The sequence below is a fragment of the Papio anubis genome, chromosome 6 (genome assembly GCF_008728515.1).
Source record: "Papio anubis isolate 15944 chromosome 6, Panubis1.0, whole genome shotgun sequence".
Lineage (NCBI taxonomy): Eukaryota > Metazoa > Chordata > Mammalia > Primates > Cercopithecidae > Papio > Papio anubis.
Genome location: NC_044981.1, coordinates 112556607 through 112572055, shown reverse-complemented (window position 1 = coordinate 112572055; position 15449 = coordinate 112556607). Strand labels below are relative to the sequence as shown.

Here is a 15449-nt window from a genome sequence, read left to right as displayed (position 1 = left end):
CGCCCCAGGACCTGGCCAGGAATCCCATGGGTCCAACGGGCCTGGCTTTTTCTTGAACCTCAGTCTGGACATGCTCCACTCTTCACCTTCTACCTTAACTGCTGGGACCTGAGCTGCTTTCTCTGGGAATGCAGCCTTTGGAATTGGGTGGGAGAAGGCCCTCACAGCCCCCTCGTCCTGGGATTCTCCCAGATCACTCTCTTTGTAGCCTTCTCCAGGGACACCCTTTCTCATGACATCCTAGGTGAAGTGGTCATGCTGCTCCTCTCCTACTGTGCGGACTGCCCACGCCTGAGTTCCTGCTGCCTGCAGGCCACATACCGCTACCCTTCCCAAATAGGAACCTGCTCTGAAACAGGCCTGAACTGGCTGAACCCTCTCAAGCTTAATATGCCTTAAGCCTTGGTATGGGCTCCTCCCTTTCCCTCTGGCCTCTGACAGTGAGACTCCATCAGAACTCAAGGTTGAGCTGCCCAGGTCATTGCCAACAGGCGACACCAGGTCTCATTCATCTGTCTCGTGTCAGGATGAGAAGTTCCCGGCCTCTGGGACTCTGGGAATTCTCCTTCCACATCCTCCCATCTCACTCATCTGCCCCTTGCTCCCCTCCCAATATTGTCCACAGTACCTGTCACTCTAAACAACTCTCCTTAGCTGCCAGCTAGAATGAAGCAGAGAAGGATGATAAGGAGGCTCCAGGGAATGAGGGTGGTGGCCATGGCTTTGGGGTGGGTTGTGCCTTGGGCCAGAGAAGGTGGTTCTGAAATGGAAACACAGGAGTGACAACCCTTGTCGAGGCCGCAAATCTTAGGGGATGCCTCCTCAGCTCCTGCCACCCCAGGTCATCCTGGAAGGCAGAGCTTTTGCTCCCCTCTGCTGTGGGGCAACCTCTGGGACAGGTCCTGGGGTAGGAAGGGAGAGGGGGTGTCCCCTGTCCTCAGGGAGCTCACACAGCTGCTGAGGGAAGCAAGGTGACAACATAGCCCACCCTCCTGCCATGGAGAAAGAGGAGGTGATGTCCCAGGGCCAAAGAGGGGAGGGTCTTGGGCCCTGGCATTGGAGGTGATTTTGATGGATTTACAGAAACAGATGAGGGGAGAGGAAAGAAACGGCAATTCTAGGAGGAAGGAACACTAATGAAAAAGGTCTAGAAACACTGTGACACCCACAGATTTGAGGTTGGTGAGAAATGCACCGTGGGTGGAGCACAGGCAGGTGCAGGGAGGAAGAGGAGTCAGGAGGAAGAAGTGAGAGGAGGATGAGATAGCACAGGCATGCCAGCACCCCCAGGAGGAGTCCCCCATGAAGGGGTCATGTTTATACTCACTCAAACACTCACACACATGCAGTCACACACTCAGACACCGGACTGATAAGATCTGAACTCAAGACAGCTTCTTTTTTTCCCCCTCTCACTTACTTGTTGGATCCAGCATTTGTTCCCAGTACATCAAAAATTCTTCAAGCCATGTCTTACAATCCCCCATTGAAATCTTCTGGAAGAACATGGTCACCTCCGTGTTCTTCTCCCACTTCTCTTTCATCTTCTTGGCTCCAGGATGAAGTGCTGTCCACTTTCTGTTGTTTGAGTCAAAGAGGAGGAACGTCTGTCCATTGAAGAGGAACTGCCAAGATCCTCTGCTGTGTCCATGGGCTTCGTGCTCACAAGACATCCGGGCCTGCAGAATGAGGGGCTCTGCCCCATTGGAAAGAGATCAGCTCTGATCTTGACAAGTCCTGAGCCCCACCCTGCTTCCTTTCCTGGCTCCTGGACTTGCTCTCTCTGCTGCATCCTGCCCATGCTTCTCAGCCTCTTGTGTGACACAAACTTCTGATTTTTTTGTTACATGAAACCAATAAATGCCTCTAAGTTACTACTGTGTCTGCTCCCCGGGCCATTTTAAACTTACCAATGGGCATTAAATTCTCCACTTGAATGTCAGGCAGTTGCCCTTTGAGGAAATCCACCACGTCTCTTAAGGTTTCAGTCTGTTCTTCCCAGGTTTTTGTGACATTGACTTTCTTCCCCAGAGAAGCAAAGGCTTTGGCCTTGTGGTTAACACAGTCATAGTGAAGAAAAGGCCTTTCATCCACCAGGCCTTGAACTTCACACCACTGTGGTTCAGGTCTGAACTTAGGAGTGATGATGAAGTCATAGGAAAGACAGTGTTTGACTGTGGAAGAAAAACACAGGAGGGGGTTGGTGTGGTGGGAAGTGGAACTTAAATCCCCTCCTCCCCCTTACAGTGACTGCAAGTAAATACTTCTGAGGAGCTGGGCTGGCAGAGCAAGATGTGCCAGACAGGACTGTCATGAAAACTAGCTAATGACTAGAGCGTCTCCCTTGCTTGAATACATGGAGGGGAAGGTTCCTGCAGCCGTGAAACCACATGGCCCCTCCAGACATGTCCCACCTGCTCTGTGCCCACATTGGTCAGCACATGACCTTGTCGTGGATGTGCCAGGCCTGTTGTGGCAGGAAAAGGCCTGGATGAGGAGGACCCTCAGCAGCAGTCTGTGTGGACTGCAGGAGGCGGGAGAGGGTGTGGGAGCTGCCCTTGGATGCTCCAGCACAGTGTGGGGGTGGGGAGGGCAGAATTCAGTTTTGATAAGCAAGTGATTATTGTCACGGGTCACAGGATTTAATACCTTGGCAAAGCCCCGACGAAGTTGCCCATCTGCTATGAGCATGAATTCCTGGAACCTTGGAAAGGGATGGTTCACAGGGCAAGAAGTGGAAAATCCAGAACTTCTAAGTCTGGGTATAGAGGAAAGAACCAAAAGGCTCAGAGAAGCGCCCATGCCAGAGTGACTGCAGTATGAAAATCCAGAACGATGTCCATCCTCTGGGCTCATGGGATGCCTGGAGGACTCCTGTGTACTCAGCATATAAAGAAGGCCCTGGGATAAGGCAGCAGACTGTCAAGAAGCTCAGGGATGCCTGTTGCTGAAGGCCGGGATTGGGGGTAGGAAATGCTGTTCCTGAAATGGGCTCCCCAGTAGTAATGGTGATGGAAAATCCTAAAATAAGAGATCTCAATTGGAGGCCGTCAACTGTCAGGAGGAAGGAGGGTGCAATGATGGAAATAATTAAAGAAGTCACAATGCTAGCTGGGGCCCTCAGCCATACAAATGTATGCCCATGGCTCATAGAACAAAGGAGTCAAAGATCCAAAAGAAATGGAAACTCAACCTGAATACTGCTAGAGTTAAATAATTACAGCAAACAAAGACAAAATGCAACGATGGATGACCTGGAGGCTGAAAGGAGTCACCCCAGGAAATAACTGAGCTCCTTTGCCCAGCTTTGAGAACTGAGTCACATCTCAGACCCAGAGTCCATTACTAAAAGGAGAGTCCAGAGGCCCTGGTGGGCTCCTTCAACCCCACAGCAACTGCAATGACTCCTTCAGACTCTCACAGAGCCAGATAGGGCATTTGCTCTGGTAAGTGTATACCATGAAACAGCAAATACCCAGACACTCCTGGTGGACACAGTGTGTGGTCTGACATCCTCGCAGGGACCAGAAGCATTAACTTGCTCCCCTATTACTCATGAGGTGCATTTAGGGCAAAGTAACAGACAGACACCTGTGTCAGGTCCAGCTTACAGGGAGGGATGTGCTGGGTTCCTAGACCCATTCGATAGTAATTTCACATTTCCTGGATTCGTACTGGGAATGGATAGTGTTTGTAGTTAATGTAGTAACTATTATAGGTTGTGCTTGTCATATGACCTCCCCTGTCACTATTCAACTCTGCTCTTGTAGCTGGGATGCAACCATACACACTCTGTGATGAGGGGTGTCGCTGGACCTACCAATATGGCTATTTGACCCTGGAGTCCCTAAGATCCCAGAGGCATGTGTGGTTGGAAAAGGTGCTATGTGGATTTCACGGCAATTGCCAACCGCAGAATCACAACAGGGTCCCCTAGTGCTTAGAAGCAAGGCTGTGTCACTCATAGCAGCGAAATCCCCTCACTTAAAAGTGGCTCCAGGTGTGGTTCTGGGCCCTGGTGGAGATGGGCCTCCAGCTATGGGAGGGCAGTGACCACACAGCCTCAGAGCTGCCCATCACAGGGTGTGCTCCTCACCCTTTAGGTCATTAGGAAGGTAGGCCCAGCAGTGAGAAGACACAGGTGGGTCTCGAGATGGGCAGGAGCAGGGCCACAGGGAACCAAGAAGCTGCACAAGCAGTTGGCCCTGATCCCCAGGACACCACATGGGTGCACCCCTCACCCTCAGCTCACACCTGAGGCTTCAGGGAGGGTCCGTGATCACCCTGAGGGACCGATGATGCCACTCAGCAGCAAAGGAGGGGAGCAGTAGGCCTGGAACCATAGAACCTCCATTCACATCCATCACATCCACACCACCCAGAAGCCACAGGCAGGGTAGGACACACCTGTGACTCTTCAACTAACATTACTTGGAGATGACACCCTGGGGGATGGGGAACCAATTGCCAGGACACAGCGTGTACCCTCATCTGGGGTCAGCAACCTAGGATGGTGTCCACATCTGGTCTCCCTTTTATTTGCAGGTTGCCGTTGCCTGCTGTTGCTGTACAAAGGGACAGCACTTGACACACAGAGTACCCATGGCCAGCAAGGACCAAAGTGCCTTCAGCCTTTCCTTTCTAGAAAGGGTTTGCTGACTCCTGTCTGTGTAGTGACTGTTCTGTATAACCCTATCTCCCCAGTAGGAAGAAGAGGTGGGTCTGGGACCCAAGGGAAGTAGTGGGCGCCTCTACTCAGGGGCGCTCCCAGGGTCATCCTGGGGGAAATGGTCCTTCCCATTCCCCCTGCACTAAGTTATGTGGAAAGTGTGGGGTGTGTTTGCTGGGGTGTGTCCTCAGGCAAAAGGGGAGAAGGTGCTAGTTGGTGGGGGAGGTGCTAAGGGCTCCTTCATGGATAGGGAGGTGAGGGAGGCCTGTGTGGTGACTGGGGTGAGCTGAGACGGAGAGTGAAAGGATGCGACCTGGGTGGTGAAAGTGAATGGTGAGGGGAGGGGTAGGAAGTGTCTGGTGAGCCCCTGGGTGCAGGTGAGTGTCTGCAGCAAAGTGTAGGGGGAAGTTCCAGGGCTGGAAGCCCTGGAGGTGCTGGAAGGTTTGTGTGGTGAAGAGCAGGTCAGAGCAAAGCAGGGCTGTGGATGGTGAGGGGGTCTGTGATCGCGTCCCTGTGGAACTTCCCTTCACCCCTGTCCTGACCCCAGTTAGGGTTCGGGGATCTGGTTTTTTGTTCCCTAGGGTGAGTGGGGCTGCGGGTCTGCACCAGGGATCCCCGCCCCACCTTGCCCTCTGTAGCCCTTTGGCCCCTCCACCCTCCTGCGATTCCTTTTCAGCCTTCTTTGACACTCCCCCTGGCCTGCGGGGCTAGCAGCAGCTGCAGAAGCGGACTCGGTGGAAAGGAGCCCCGGAGGGGAACTGAGTGCCTTCAGCCGGGCATGTTCAGGGAGATAGCGATGTTCAGAGACATCGCAATGTTTGGGGAGACTGCGATGTTCGGGGGGATCGCGGTGTTCCGGGAGACCGGGATGTTCGGAGAGAGAGCGATGTTGGGGGCACCGCTATGTTTGAGGAGACCGCGATGTTCGGGGGGACCGCGATGTACGGGGAGACCGAGATGTTTGGGGAGACCATCAGCGATGTTCGAGGAGACCGCGATGTTCAGAGAGACAGCAAGGTTCAGGGAGACCGCGACGTTCCGGGAAACCGCGATGTTTGGGGAGATCGCGCCGGTCCATCCAGAAGCTTCCTGACCTACGGGACAAGCAGCAGCCGGAGGAATTGGACCTGGCGTAAAAGAGCCGCGGAGGGGAACTGAGTGCCTTCAGCCGGGCGTGTTTGGGGAGATGGAGATGTTGGGGGAGATGGCAACTTTCGGGGAGACCAAGATGTTTGGGGGGACCGCGATGTTCGAGGAGACAGCGATGTTCAGGGAAACCGCGATGTTCGGGGAGACAGCGATGTTCCGGGAGACCGCGATGTTGGGGAGGACCGAGATGTTCGGGCGGATAGCGATGTTCAGGTAGAACGCGATGTTAGGGAAGATGGAGCCAGTCCTTCTGGAGAAGCCTCCTGGGGCAAGCAGCAGCCGCAGGAAGCCTACTAGGCGGAAAGGAGCCGCGGGGCGGAACTGAGTGCCCTCAGCAGGGCATGTTCAGGGAGATCGCGATGTTCGGGTAGACCGCGATGTTCGGGGAGACCAGGATGTTCGGAGAAACCGGGATATTCCGGGAGATGGCGATGTTAGGGTAGAAGGCGATGTTCCGAGAGATGGCGCGGGTCCTTCCAGAAGCCTCCTGGGGCAAAGTGGCAGCCGCAGCCGACTGGGCGGAAAGGAACCGCCGGGAGGGGAACTGAGGCCCTCAGCAGGGCATGCCCGGGAGATCGCGAACGCTCGGGGAGATCGCACGGGGCCTCGGAGACCGCAACGTTCGGAGAGATCGCGTTGGGGCACACAGAAGCTTCCTGGCCAGCGGGGCAAGCAGCAGCTGGAGGAATGGGACCCGGCGGAACGGAGCTGCGGAGGGGAACTGATTGCCTTCAGCCGGCATGTTCCGGGGAGATCGATGTTCGTAGACGCATGGCATTTCGGGAGACTTGTGATGTTCGTGGGGACCGCGACAGTTCAAGAGACAGCCATGTTCGGGAGCATAGCGATATATTCCGGAGACAGCGCATGTTCGCGAGACAGCGATGTTTGAGAGACCGCCATGTCCTTGTTTTACCGCTGAGCTGTTTGGGAGACTCGTGTTCGGGGAACTCGGGCGATGTTCCAGGAGACCGCTGATGTTCCGGGGAACGCTATGTTCGTGGAGACCGCTGATGCGTTCGGGGAGACAGCGATGTTCGAGAGACCGCTGATGTTCGGGGACCGATGTTCTGAGAGACAGCGGCTGCCCCGGGGAACAGCTGGTTCGGAGAGACCGCTGACGCTCGGGAGACAGCGAGCGTTCGAGACCGCTGATGTTCGGGAACAGCGGCACACGCCGCCACGGACCGCTGATGTTCGAGGGAGAGACAGTAATGTTCGGGCTAACAGCTGTTCCTGGGCTTTCACTGCATGATGTTTGGGGAGACCTCGCGCCTGAACCATGGAGGTTCCAGGAGACCGGCGATGCCCGGGGAACGCTTATGTTCGAGACCGCGATGTCGGGGAACCGCCATGCTCGGGAGACAGCGATAAGTTCGGAGAGACCGCGATGTTCCGGCGTGACCGCGAGCAGCCCGGGGAAACCAGCATGGGGAGACCAAGGATGTTCGGAGAGACGCCGGCGTTCGGGAACGCTGCGTTGGGGAGACCGCGATGCCGGGGCAGAACGCGGGGATGCCCGGGAGGTGGCGCTTGTCCAGAAGCCCTGGGGCAAGCAGCCGTGAAGCCTACGGGTGGAAAGGGAGCTGCCGGATGCAACTGAGTGCCGGGGCGGGGGGTGTGGCAGACCAAGGATGTTCAGAGACGGTGATGTTGGGGGGAGACCATATAAATTGGGAACCGGGATATTTGGGGAGACGGCGACGTTCCGGAAGACCGCGATGTTCGGGGAGACCGGGATGTTCGGGGAGATCGAGTTGTTCGGGGAGATAGCGATGTTAGGGGAGACCGGGAAGTTCTGAGAGGATCGCGATGTTCCGGTAGAACGCGATGTTCTGGTAAAATGCGATGTTCAGGGAGATCGCGCCGGTCCTTTCAGGAGCCTCCTGGGGCAAGCAGAAGCCGCAGGAAGCCGACCCGGCGGAAAAGAGATCGCAACGTTCGGGGTGACCGCGACGTTCGGGGAAACCGCGATGTTCGGGGAGATAGCGCCGGTGCATCCAGAAGCTTCCTGGCCTGCGGGGCAAGCGGCAGCCGAAGGAATCGGACCCGGCGGAAAGGAGCCGCGGAGGCGAACTGAGTGCCTTCAGCCGGGCATGTTCGGGGAGATCGAGATGTTCCGGGAGACCGCGATGTTCGGGGAGATGGCGATTTTCGGGGAGACCGCGATGTTCGGGGAGACCGGGATGTTTGGGGAGATCGCGATGTTCGGGGGGACCGCGATATTCGGGGGAACGGCGATGTTCAGGAGACCGCGATGTTCCGGGAGATCGCGCCAGTCCTTGCAGAAGCCTCCGCTCCTCTGAAACCCTCTGCAGTCCACAGCCCACCAGATTTGGCCTCCCGCCCCACTTAGGCTCCATCCCCGAACTCACCGGCCCGCCCTGCCCCGGACCAGCCGGACAGCAGGTGCAGAAAGGAGAGGCACAGAAGGAACGCAGTGCTGGCGGTCGCTGCCATTGTAGACCTGGAGAGCAGGGGACAGGAGGCGCGGTCGAAGTGGAGTCCGGCTGATGAATCGCTTCGGAGCTCCCACGCCGGCTAATTATAAAGGCTGCCCAGACCCTCCCCTCTCCGCTTCGCGGCACCCCGCCCCGCCGCGGGCTGGGATCCACTGGGCGGGATCCTAGCCTGCCCTTGTTAGGGATGCTCCACCCCGTCACGCTGTCTTCTGGCAGCGGCCTGGCTGACGAAACTTTCCCCTCCAACCCGCCCCCCGCGGCTTGGTGGCGGCTTGCACAGGCCCCGAGCGGGCCAGGGCGCGGTTCTTTCCATGGCCCCATCCCCTAATTTTTCAACACAGCATGTATCATTACCACAATGTAAACACGCACAGGAAGGTGAAGAAACTTGCACAGGAATACTCAGTGCCGGCAGTGTCTCCCAGTCACCGCCTGCACCAGCGACAGCCGCCCTCCCTCCGCCTGCGTCGCTGAGTCCCCGCCCCTCTCCGTCCGGAGCCACTGCAACTGGCCACAACTTGGAAATTTGAATGCCCACCTGGGTGTCCACAAAGATTTTCCAAGAAAGAGTAACTTTGGTTTTCAACCAGTCTGGGGGTGCTTCATCAGGATAGAATCTTCTAGAAAACATAGTAGCATGATGATGGACAGCAAACTGCTGTCTTCAGCTGGTTTGATTGAGCCTAGAGTGCACCGGGGCCAAAAGAATCTTGCCTTTTTTTTTTTTTTGAGACGGAGTCTCGCACTGTTGCAGGGGCTGGTGTGCAGTTGCACAATGTCAACTCGCTACAGTCTCCGCCTCCCAGGTTCAAGAGATTCTCCTGCCTCAACTTCCCGAGTAGCTAGGATAACAGGCGGCTGCCAACACACCTGGCTACTTTTTTTGTATGTTTAGTAGAGACAGGGTTTCACTATGTTGGCCAGGCTGGTCTTGAACTCCTGACCTCGTGATCCGCCCACCTCGGACTCCCAAAGTGCTGGGATTACAGGCATGAGCCACAGTGCCCAGGCGAAAATCTGTGTTTTAAACAAAGAAGGAACGAGTCTGAAAGCAGGAATGGAAATGGGAAAAGATAAGGCGGCCAGGAGGAAAGGGAAGGAGAAAAGAAGGGGTGGGGTCTGAGAGGGAGCAAGAATCCAAGCACTTCAGGACCCATGGCCTGGAGTTGCAAGGGGGCGGGGCGGGGCCACTGGAGCTGTGACAGCCTTGAGGGCTGGGGTGACTCATGGAGGCCCTCTGCTTCCTCCAGGCATGTCACACCCTGGGCTCCAGTCCCCAGTGGCACAGTTGCTGGCGCAGAGTTGGGTGTTTTTCTCCAGCCTCTACTGCTACCAGGCTGGTCCAAAGTGGGTCGGGTTGGTGAGTTCCAGGCTGGACCCTAAGTAGGGGTCCTGGGCTAACAGGGGAGGTCTTGGATTTCAGGGGTTGGAGGTCAGGAGGAGGGGAGGCTTCTGGAAGTTTCTGAAGGTCTCCCTGGTATTTAATGCGGCATTGCTAACTGGAGCCAGTTTGGCATGGGGAGAGAGATGTGAGACTGATGAAAAGTGTGCAGCCGGATTTAAAACCAAATCCTGAGCCCTTTCCAAGAACAATAAAGCATATTGTAGTGGCTTAAAAAAAAAAAAAAAACAAAAAACAAAGTAGCCTTTCTCTTGTGATACAGCACCTTATTATTTTTAAACTTTACATTTTAACATTGTTCTTTGAAAATAGTGTATATTATTTTGATATTTTAAAACTAAACCCTGGGAGTTTCTAGTGATTTATGTGATGAGTTTTAGTAATTCAATTCTTTATTGGGAAATTTATTTACCAAGCCAGGATCATTGCTTATCTTTTTTGGTTTGTTTGGCTTGGCATACGGGTCTTCCTCTGTTGTCCAGGCTGGGATGTGGCGTGGCCATGAAGTATTGCAGCCTCTAACTCCTGGGCTCAGGCCATCTTACTGCCTCAGTCTCCAAGTAGCCAGGACTACAAGCATGCGCCACCCACTGGGCTAATTTTCTATATTTGTTTGTAGAGATGGGGTCTGCCTATATTGCCCAGGCTGGTCTTGAACTCCTGAGCTCAAGCAATCCTCCCACCTCGGCCTCCCAAAGTGCAGGGATTACAGGCATGAGCCACTACTGTGCCTGGTCCACGTGTATTTATTGTTTTTTTTATTGCTGGTATTTCCCCCTCCATACCTGTGCTCCATTTAGTATACCGAGGTTTTCTTTGGTTGGTTTAAAAGTTATGCATTCTAGTTTTCTTCTCAGGGTGGCTGCCCTTAACCTATGACTCATACCAATATGTATCACATTTATTGGTGTTATTGGTTTTGTTTTATTCCTAATTTTAGAACTATCAGCACGTTTTCCTATCCCTTTCTTGTGCCACCTCCAGCCCCATTTTCCTGATAATTTTCCTAGCGGTAATTCCCGGTTATTCTTAGCTACACTTCCTTGTTTCTGTGATCCTAACTTCACATTTCCCTTGTTGTGAGATAACAGTAATCTGGAACAGATTCTTTGGTCACTCGTCCTCCTCGGTTCTCTTGTCGAATCTCCTATGTTTCTCTTGCTCTATTGAGGTACCTTCCTCTAAACTATTTCCAACTTGGATCTTTAGGAGGCAAATATCCTTCAGGTTTTGTATGTTTTGAATAATTCTGATACACCGTGGTGGGCAGGATTCGGAAGCTGCCCCTTCAAGTTTCCTGTACCTTTTTTAGAACGTTATGTTCTAGAAAACACTGATGATAGGACAACTAGCTGCTGTCTTAGCCTGTTTGTTTGAGCCTGGAGCGTACCAGCAGCAGGAAAATCCAGTATTTTAAGCAAAGAAGAAATGATTATGAAAGTGGGAATGGAAATGGGAAAGGAAAGGGGGCCAGGAAGAAGGGGATGGAGAGAATAAGGGGTGAGGGGCCTTGAGAAACCAGCTACTCCTAGTCTAGGCACCGCTAGTCTAGGTACTGTGAGTCTAGGCACCGCTAGTCTAGGTTCTGCACAGGCATAATTAAAGCTACTAATCAGTTGACCTTAAAATAGATTTTCCTGGGTTCTCTGGGTGGGCCCAGTGCCATCACATGAGCTCTAAAAAGCAGAGAATTTTCTCAGGCTGGAGCCAAGAAAGATGCGTCCAATGTCAGAGAGATTCTAAGCATGGGAAGGATTCCATGCACTGTTGCTGGCTCTGAGCTGTGGGGACCATGAGCAAACTGGAGAGGGGCCTCTAGGAGTTAGGGAAGGGCTGCAGCTGACAGCCAGCAGGGAAGCTGGGACCTCAGTCCCACAGGTCCAAGGACTGGATTCTGCAAGCAACCTGAATGCACTTGGAAGCAGATGCTTCCCAGAACCTCCCAATCAGAGCCCAGTGGGTGGACACCTTGATTTTGACCTTGAGGACTGGGAGCAGAGAAATCAGTCATGCCATCTCAGGCTTGTGACCTAGAGGACTGCGAAATAATAAAGATGTACTGATTTAAGCAGGTAAGTATGTGGCAATTTGTTATCACTGCAACAGAAAATATACCTTCCTATTTAAATGAAAATTTGACTGGATATAAAAGTCTAGGCTCAAGTTCTTTTCCTTCATATTTGAGAAACAATACTCCGTTGTTATCTTGCAACCAGGGTTGCTGTTGTGTAGTCTGTTGGTCAGGTGTTTCCTTCTTCCTTCCATTGTTTCTCTGGAGTAAGTTGGGAAAGGGAGCCAGAAGCTTGAGCTTCTTTCCTGTCTTCATCCAGTGGATTTGTACCATTCCAGGCTGTTAGTCACAGCCTCAAGGAGGTAGAAAATGGGCTGACTTTAACCTAGCTTTTCACAGATGCACTTGTAGATTGGAAAAGCTTATTGTTTTTCTCTTATTCGACTAGTGCTAGTCTTCTCCTATCTTTTATAAATATTAAGCTTATCGAGATGTAATTTACAGACAATACTCCTTTCTGAACTTATGAGCTTAAAGTCTCTTATATTTAGGAGTATATTGAAACATGTAGCCTTTTGGCCTTATTATAAGGCATGTTCCCAGGCTATAAACGTTAAACAGATGAATGATACTACTTCGGTCATGTATCATCTTACCAACCTGTCAATTCTGTAGAAAATCACGTTTCTAGCATTACTTGCTTCAGGTTTTCAGAAGAGAAAAACGTTTTCACTGAACATTGGCTTTCAGACAAAATAAATGCTAGAACTATGTTAAATTCATTTACTTCCTATCATTTCTATATAGATTTCATAAAATTGGCCCACAGTCTTAAATTTATTATAATTATGATGAATATATTAGTAAAATACTCCATCCCTTTCAGTTTATTAGAAGCACTAATGAATTCTAGGCTTAAACAATAAATAGCACATTGTAGAACAGTAGTACTGTTTAAAAACTGAACTCAGTTGAATTAATCAGACATGACAAGATATTTTTATGATTTTAACAGAAGCTTAATGAACAATGTTGAAAAGATTTAAGCACTTTTTAAATAATATATCTAAATGGTGTGAATTATGGTAACACTGCCTTTGAGAAGAAATCATCAATTTTGGATTTAACATACAGGATGGCACCCTAGGAAAACGTTAAAAAGTCAGGAGAATTGTACCTTTAAGAGTGGAATTGACTAATGAAAACATACATTACCAGAGTCACCTCCTGGGATGACTAGATATTTACTTATGATGCGAGCATTTTCCTGCCTAGAAACAGCAAAACTGACTGTTTAGCTCTAACTGGCAGGCCCCACATGCCATAGCAACAACAGAGCAAGAAAACCAGGAAAATGTTTTACTCAATGATTTTTTTCATTTTTTAAAAGCTATTGTAACATAGTAAGCATAGTTATTTTTAAATCCCTGCCTGATAATTCTAATTTATTTATTTATTATTAATTTTTTTTTTTAGACAGAATCTCACTCGGTGGCCAGGGCTGAAATGCAGTGGCATGATCTTGGCTCACTGCAACCTCCACTTCCTGGGTTCCATTGATTCTCGTGCCTCAGCCTCCTGAGTAACTGGGACTATAGGCGTGAACTACCATACCCAGTTAATTTTCGTATTTTTAGTAGAGAAGGGGTTTCACCATGTTGGTCAGGATGGTCTCGAACTCCCGACCTCAGGTGGTCCACACGCCTGGGGCTCCCAAAGTGCTGGGATTACAGGGGTGAGCCACCGTGCCCAGCCAGATAATTCTAAAATCTAAAGCTACAAAGTCTAACCCAGCAGTACTAGCTACATGAGGCTATTGAGAGCTTGCAATACAACTAGTTTAAATTGAGAAGTACTGTCAGTATATGGTGCACACCAAATTTCAAAGGTTTGCTATAAAAATGTGAAATGTCTCATTATTCATTTTTCCATTGATGACATGTTGAAATAATAATTGTGGTTATAAATATTTAGTTAAAACATATTGAGTTAAAAATGTTGTAAAATATATTTCACCAGTTTCTTTTTAGTTTTTCATTGTGCTCACTAGAATATTTAAAATTCCCTGTGTGGCTCACACTTGTGGCTTGCATTTTATTTCTATCAGAGTGCTGATCTAGAGGTTCCATGTATTTTCTGTCTCTGTTGCACATTTCAGCTGGTTCTTCTTGTTGCTATCTTACCTCCCTATGTGATTGGTTATCTTTTTCTACCTTCTGGATACAGTGTTTTAAAAATTGCTGTTGACAGAATATAAAGTGTAGGATGGGCTGGGCATAGTGGCAACCGGGGCGAGTCATTCTGCCAGGCTTGGGAACTCTGCTACTCAGGAAACTTTTCTCATCACCGACCCAAATCCTGTCCCAGATGGGAGAAGCAGTGAGTGCTGTGCCTAGGCTCCCTGCCTTCCCAGTGCTCCCAGCATCACACCAGCTCCTCCCCAGTTGCTATGGGGTCCCAACTCTCCATGTTCACCATACTCCCAAAATTGGCTTCCCATCTTCACTGCCCACCAAGCATCATCCCAGCCCCTCCAGGGTCACTGCCTGACCAGGTGGGGGTTGGGTGAAGAGGCAGAGATCAAGACAAGACACCTGGTCCAGTTTGACTTTAGGTTCCTCTCTGTAACCTGACTGCATTCCACATCCTGTTCCTCTGGCAACCTCAGCTGGGAGGATATGTAGGACTGTGTAGAATCTTGGCCGGTGATGACCAATTCCTGCAACCATGGCTTTTCAGCTACATTGATGTTTCCTAAAATGGACAAACAGACTGGCAATAAGTTATGGAAATACTGTTTTCGTTACTAACAATAGAGATGTGTACATATATCAATGATGGTTTTTAAAACAAGTATAAGCCCATAGGCACTCTGCTGAATGCAGATTCTATCTCAAAATAACACACTTTTAAGATCTTCCAATACCCGCACATATAGATTCCTTTCCTTTTTATCTCTGCAGGACATTACACAGAATGACTGCCTCACAACAAATGTAACCAGTGTCTGTGTATGAAGATCCAGATGGTCTCCAGTCAGTTACTTTTAGAAAAATGAAATGCTGCAGAAACTGCTTGCATGAATCTGAATTTAATTGTGTAGAATAGATTTGCAGACACAGAATTGCCGTGCAAAGTAATGCACCGTTAAAGCGTCTCATGTCACAGGATGGCAATGTTGGCGACACTCTTGTCTGTGATTGTGAAGACCCAGCTTGGGCAGAGGATGGTGAAACATTCATTATAAAAGGAGGGGAAACTGAAGGACAGGGTGACAGGTTTCATCAAGAGTAAAAAATATCCAAGTCTGAATTAAGAATACCTATGCATACGCGTTTGAAATAGCATAAAGACTCCCTGGAAAGATTCAAAGAATCCAATAATGTCTCATTCTGGGCTGTGGCCAATGAGAGTGGACCCAAGCAGGGGCGAGGGGAGCCTTTCACACATGACTTTTCATGGTTTCGACCCTGAAACAGGTGAAAATACGTAGGTGAAGAAGTAAGAAAGAGTGGGGCCGGGAGCCCCAGGGAGGGTCACCGGATGGGCTCGCCTGATCTGTTGTGGGCCCCGAGGGTCCTGGGACGCGGAACACGAGCAGAGGCCTGCGGGGCTGCCTCAGTGAGGAGGCACTGGTTCTAGATATTGGGGGGTGTTGTCACAGGGGGGATATTATAGGCGATTGCTGATTTCAACCACAGACGACTTTGGGGGAAAGTTCCGCTCCTGGGAGTTTCAGTTTCCACCCCTCCGCGT

The 15449-nt window shown here is 50.9% G+C and overlaps 1 protein-coding gene across 2 annotated transcripts; it reads right to left on the bottom strand.

The window, feature by feature from the left end:
• Positions 1 to 570: 570 nt before the first annotated feature.
• LOC103883952 (UL16-binding protein 1) lies at positions 571 to 8278 on the bottom strand. Of its 2 annotated transcripts, XM_009205899.3 has the most exons (4): positions 8194 to 8278; positions 1911 to 2174; positions 1421 to 1696; positions 571 to 760 (listed from the first exon to the last, which is right to left on the bottom strand). In XM_009205899.3, exons 1-4 carry the CDS (start codon positions 8276 to 8278, stop codon positions 651 to 653), a joined length of 735 nt encoding a protein of 244 aa, XP_009204163.2. In that variant the 3' UTR covers positions 571 to 650. The 2 variants fall into 2 exon arrangements, with proteins under 2 accessions (XP_009204163.2, XP_021793426.1); XM_021937734.2 differs by lacking the exons at positions 1421 to 1696; positions 1911 to 2174.
• Positions 8279 to 15449: the final 7171 nt, after the last annotated feature.

Coding starts and splice junctions, on each gene's coding strand:
- LOC103883952 (XM_009205899.3), bottom strand. CDS start 8,278: ATGGCAGCGACCGCCAGCACTGCGTTCCTTCTGTGCCTCTCCTTTCTG. Junction 2,175..8,193: donor GTCCGGGGCAGGGCGGGCCG/GTGAGTTCGGGG, acceptor TTTCTTCCACAG/TCAAACACTGTCTTTCCTAT. Junction 1,697..1,910: donor GGAGAATTTAATGCCCATTG/GTAAGTTTAAAA, acceptor CCAATGGGGCAG/AGCCCCTCATTCTGCAGGCC.